The sequence below is a fragment of the Echinops telfairi genome, unplaced genomic scaffold (genome assembly GCF_000313985.2).
Source record: "Echinops telfairi isolate 266 unplaced genomic scaffold, ASM31398v2 ScPeMD7_655;HRSCAF=1070, whole genome shotgun sequence".
Lineage (NCBI taxonomy): Eukaryota > Metazoa > Chordata > Mammalia > Afrosoricida > Tenrecidae > Echinops > Echinops telfairi.
In genome coordinates, this window is record NW_022104553.1 from 23,575,290 (window position 1) to 23,580,818 (window position 5,529).

Consider the following 5,529-nt stretch of genomic DNA (forward strand, 5'->3'; position numbering starts at 1 on the left):
GATGTAGGGCTTCTCCCCCGAGTGGGTCCTCTGGTGCATGACAAGGGTGGACTTCTGCCGAAAGCCTCGCCCGCACTCTGGGCACACATAAGGTCTCTCCCCGGAGTGTGTCCTCTGGTGGGTAGTGAGATAGGACTTGAGCCGAAAGCCTCGCCCGCACTCCTGGCACACATACGGCTTCTCCCCTAAGTGTGTCTTCTGGTGTTTGATGTAATCCGACTTGTAGCTGAAGCCTTGCCCACACTGCTCGCATACATGGGGCTTCTCCCCCGAGTGCGTGGTCTGGTGGCGAAGGAGGACCGACTTCCAGGAGAAGGCCTGCCCACATTCACTGCACACGTAAGGCTTCTCCCCCGAGTGAGTTCTCTGGTGTCGAATGAGATGCGCCTTTTGGCTAAAGCCTCGTCCACAAGTCTTGCACAAGTGTGGCTTCTCCCCTGAGTGTGTCCTCTGGTGCTGAAGGAGGTTTGACTTCTGGAAAAAGCCTCGCCCACAGTCCTTGCACACGTAAGGCTTCTCACCAGAGTGTGTCCTCTGGTGGCGAAGGAGCCCTGACTTCCAGAAAAATCCTCGGCCACACTCATTGCAAATGTACGGGGTCTCACCTGAGTGTGTCCGCTCGTGCGTGATGACGCTTGAGTGCCGACTAAAGCCTCGCCCACAATCTTTGCACACGTGTAGCTTCTCCCTTGAGTGGGCCTTTGGGTGTCTCTTGTAACCTGCCTTGTAGCTGAAGCCTTGTCCAAGCTCCCTGCACACATCTGATTTTCCTCCCAAGTGCTTCCTCTGGTGGCGAAGCAGGTCTGACTTCCAGAAATACCCTCGGCCACACTCCTTGCAAACAAAAGGCTTCTCCACTGAGTGTGTCCTCTGGCGCTTAAGGACCACCGAGCTCTGGATAAAGCCTCCCCCGTACTCACTGCAAACATAGGGCTTCTTAGGGTGGTCTGACTTCTGGATGTGGCCTTGCCCACAAGGCCAGCACGTGGGAGGTCTCTCTCCCGACTGAGGACCCTGGTGCAGGAGGAGCATGGACTTGTGATTAAAAACTTGACCACACGCACTGCAAACATGGGGCTTCTCCTGGGGGTGGGCCCTCTGGTTTGCGATGTTGCTTGACTTCAGGCCGTAGTCTGCTCCATCTTCTCCAAGGTTCACGGCTGCCAACCTTGAGCTTTCAAATTCCTCTGGTGCTTTATCTGTTCTCTCGGATGCCCCACCGGGAGCGGAGCTGGGCTCTCTTTCTAGCCCCGTGTGGTTTTCTCTAGGGCGTGGCGACTCTCCCGGGGCTGGGCTCGAGGACTCTCTTGAAGTCCCTCTCCCCACTGTTGTCACCCACAAAGGTTTGGAGGTGACTTCTCTCTCCTGAACGTCTGTGTCCTCCGTCCAGCAGCTCTGACCAGAATCCTGCGGCTCTAGCTGCTGCCGCCGCCCTGCGCTGGAACCCTCCGGTTGGAAAAGATGGTCTGCACACAAGCCGGAGAAGATCTGAGGCACGCGTTGGTGGAGGACTTGCTGGCACGGGAGAGGCAGAAGGCAAGATGAACAGGAGTCATTTTCTGGCTTTGTTTCTGCTGACGAGAGAAAGTTTTCCGTTAGAGCAGCCATCTGTGGGCCTGCCCGGGCTGTCTGCCTTCCCTCAGGACAGTGGGAAGACCCTGGGTGGCACAGTTACAGGCTTGATGACTACCTACAAGACTAATGGTTCTGAAACCAGCCTGCCCATCTGCTTCCAATAGGTCACCGCTTTGAACACCCTATGGAGCAGCTGTGTGGACATCACAGGTTAGAATCTACTCAAGAGCAAATAACAACAATTACATGCTATCCTTGTAATGGATGGAGCCCTGCTGGTGTAGTGGTTACGCACTGGGCTGCGATCTGCAGGCTCGGCAGTTCGAAATCACCAGCAGCTCAGAGGGAGAAAGACTGGGCTTTCTCCTCCCCGTGAACAGCTATCGTCTCGGAAACCCACAGGAGGTCGCTACGAGTCAGCACTGACTCCGTGGCAGTAAGTTTCGAAAGAGTTTGTCATGGATATATCAAGCATTCTTTCTTCCCGACCAACCATGGTTTCATTTGTCCTTTGTAGAAACGCCAACTGTCTATGGAAATCCACATGGAGCTTTAGTGGCACACTGGTTAGAGCGCTCGGCTGCTAGCAGAAAGAGCAGGAGCTGGTACCCACCAGCCGCTGCACGGGACAAAGATGTGGCAGTAGCTTTAGCGCAGGCTTACAGGCGTGGCACCTGTGTCGCGTAGTTCTCCTGCGCCATGGGTGGTTATGAGTCAGAATCCCTGGATGGCGGTGCGATTGGAAGGCTCCCACCATCCTCTTTGTATTCTTGCTGGGGGCCAAGAATGACCTGCTTTATGAGAGGGTTTTGAGAGACACACAGGAAGCTTTAGAAGAAAATGAACCGGAAAAGCTTCACCAGAGAATCCTTCTCCACCAAGACAGTACTTCTGGCTCAACTCTCTCATAAAGCAGGGGCCTTTGGAGGGAGTTTCTGTGAGAAGTCATTCAGAATCAACCTTCCAGTTCTGGTCTGACTCCCTCCAACTTAGTTTTGTCAGCACCCACAGGGGGTCGCTGTGAGTCAGGATAGAGACTGAAGACAGACTTAGTTGTGTGTCCTAGACATAAAAAACCAGGAACAAAACCTTTCTGTTGTCCTTTTTGTTCTTTAATTAATACTTTACAACACAGCATTGATGAAGTTACGTATCGAGGCTCCTCAGGTTTTAGGGTGGCCTAAATAGCTGCTATCATCCCTTAGACCAGGCCTTAAACTTGTTGAGGCTGTAGTTGAGAAAGAAAAGTCTCTATTTTATTTGTGTGTTTGAATTGCAGTTCAGTCTACTGTTTATTGTCTGCTTCCTCATGTTTGAAGCTAAGTCCCACGAGGACAGGGGCTGTGGACTATGTATTACCCTTGCTCACCTGCTCTCAGTGGCTGGAGCGTTATCAGGCACATAATACAAACACACACCAAAAAACGGGATCAAACCCCTTGCCATCGAGTCGATTCCACCCAAGGGCCAACTCATGTATTACAGAATAGGTTTTCTGAGCCTTGATTTAGCACTTATGCCTGTGCTCCATTAAGATGATTTTTGTTCATAGACTTACTTCATTTGGTGGTGGTGGGGGAGAGTGTTTTACGGGCAGTACTCTTTAGAGAAGTATATTACCAGGCCTTTCTTCTGTGGTACGAATCACCAACCTCAACTTTCACAGTTGATTACAAACTGTTTGCACGACCCAGGAATTTTTAACACACACAAACCCCAATATACCCGATGCCGTCAAGTGCATCAAGTAGGATAGTGTGGAATGTCCTATAGAGATTCCAAACATGTACAACTTCATGGGGCAGAATGACACAATTTTCACCCACAGCATGGATGATGGGTTTGAATCTTGGACCTATCAAGGAGCTGCCAAGTGTGTAACAACTATGCCACCAATAGGCACATCATAAGTGATCCATACATATCTACAGAGTCAGTGGAGGATAAGAAGAGAAGCACATCCTCACCCAACGAGAGCAGATGCCCACAGATCTCCAACATCACTTCCTTGTACAGGGCCTTCTGCTCAGCGCTCAAGGTCATCCATTCTGCCTCTGTGAAGACCATGGTGACATCCTCAAAGGTAATGGGCTCCTGGAAGAAGTGGTAAGTCAATGCACAGAATGTCACCATTACCTTTCCCACTCAGAGTTCACCTGGTGGCCCTGAAGAACCAACATCTAAAGAAGGTCGTCTAATTCTTTCAGAGAAGAGAGTTCTTCATAGAAAGAGATAATCTCTCCAACAAACGTTGATGGTAAAATTGGATTTTCCTTTGCATAAGAAAGAGGTGTACCAATTTAAATATATTAAAGTGCCCACTTATGTGCAGGTCAGTAGAGCAATTTATGATTAAAATGTATGTGTGCATATGTTAGTATAACTATATCATGTTTATATGAGGGGTATTCACAAAGTTCATGGAAAAATAAAACTTTTTAATATTTGAAACCTTCTTAAAAAAAAAAAGAATGAAAGAGGACCTAGACATCGCTCCACATATAAAAACTAACTCAAGATGGATTGGCGATCTAAATTTAAGCCCTAGAGCTATAAAGATCATTGCTAAAAAACAAAACAAAACAAAAAAACAGGGATAAACTTAAGGGTCCTAATACATGGCAAAAACATATTATGAAACATGACAAAAAATACACACGTGGAAAAAGTCAAAATAGATGACTGGGACTTCCTGAAAATAAGACACTTGTGTCCACCAAAAGCCTTCCTCAAAAGAGACCCCACAGACTTGGGGGGGAGTGACTGCAAAGCCATCCCACACGGGACTGGTCTCCAAACTCTACAGAAAACCTTAACATCTCAGCACGATGAGAAATCTCCTTAAAGAGCGGGGACAGGACCTGAACAGACAATTCACCAAGGATGACGCCCAGGCAGCCGACAAGCCTATGAAGAAGTGCCTGTGGTCACCAGCGACCCAAGCGATGCAAATCAAAATCACAGCCAGCTACCACCTCACATGGGCACCGATAGCACAATTCAAACAGCAAAAGGTAGTCCTCAGACACTGCTGGTGGGACTATGACACTGTATAACCCCAATGGAAAGCTATATGCTGCTTCCTCAAACAACTGGGAATCGAAATTCCATATGACCCAGTAATCTCTCCACTCGGTGAATGCCATAAAGACGTAAGAGCATACACAGATATCTGCCCACCCATGTTCATCCCAGCACCAGTCACGCCAGCATGAAGATGGAAACCATCTAAATGCCCACCAATGCAAGAATGGATAAAGGAACCTCGGCACATATTCACAATGGAATACTTTGGCAACTTGTGAAGGGGCGGAGTCTAGCCTGTCAATCAGGTCACAGCCGATGAGGCCTCTGTGTGGGCATGACCTTCTCCTGAGGATTCTGGGAACTCCTGTCTTCCTCCCTGGAGGCGGGACACACACTCCCTGCCAAACATTCCTATTGACAAGCCACATAGAGCCAGAGCCCTGGAACTGGAGGAGCCACACGGAGACCCACGCCAACACTGGATCCACACCACTGGATCCACAAAACTTTCCACCCACCGGCCTGTGATCTTCCTGCATTGTGCCACTGCACATGTTGCGTGAGTCTAAAGAGGAATTTACAGACTGGTATCAGACATATGGGCTAAAATCGGACTTAAGGACTTGATTTGGACTGGGCTGAGATGTGTTCTCAATATACAATTACTCTTTATATAAAGCTCTTTCTTATACACATGCGTGTCTCTGGATTTGTTTCTCTAGTCCAACCCTGATGAACACAAATACCATGCATTGTTAAGGAGTAACGATGAAACCGTGAAACACTTTATGATGTGGATGGATGTGGAGGACATTATGAGAGTGAAGTCAATCACTAAAGGACAAATATTGTATGACACCACTGTTATAAGAGAAAAAAATGATCTATATATAACCCTCTCCCTGGAGGACGGACAACAAAAAAGCG

At 48.6% G+C, this 5,529-nt stretch overlaps 1 protein-coding gene across 1 annotated transcript in view; it reads right to left on the reverse strand.

Moving 5' to 3' along the window:
- LOC123521916 (zinc finger protein 343-like) overlaps nucleotides 1-5,529 on the reverse strand; it is a 36,911-nt gene that overhangs the window by 24,176 nt on the left and 7,206 nt on the right. The window contains exons 4-5 of the mRNA XM_045292242.1: nucleotides 3,543-3,669; nucleotides 4-1,574 (exon numbers count right to left, since the gene is read on the reverse strand). Coding sequence (XP_045148177.1) covers nucleotides 4-1,574; nucleotides 3,543-3,669 — 1,698 coding nt within the window. The remainder of the gene's footprint in view (nucleotides 1-3; nucleotides 1,575-3,542; nucleotides 3,670-5,529) is intronic.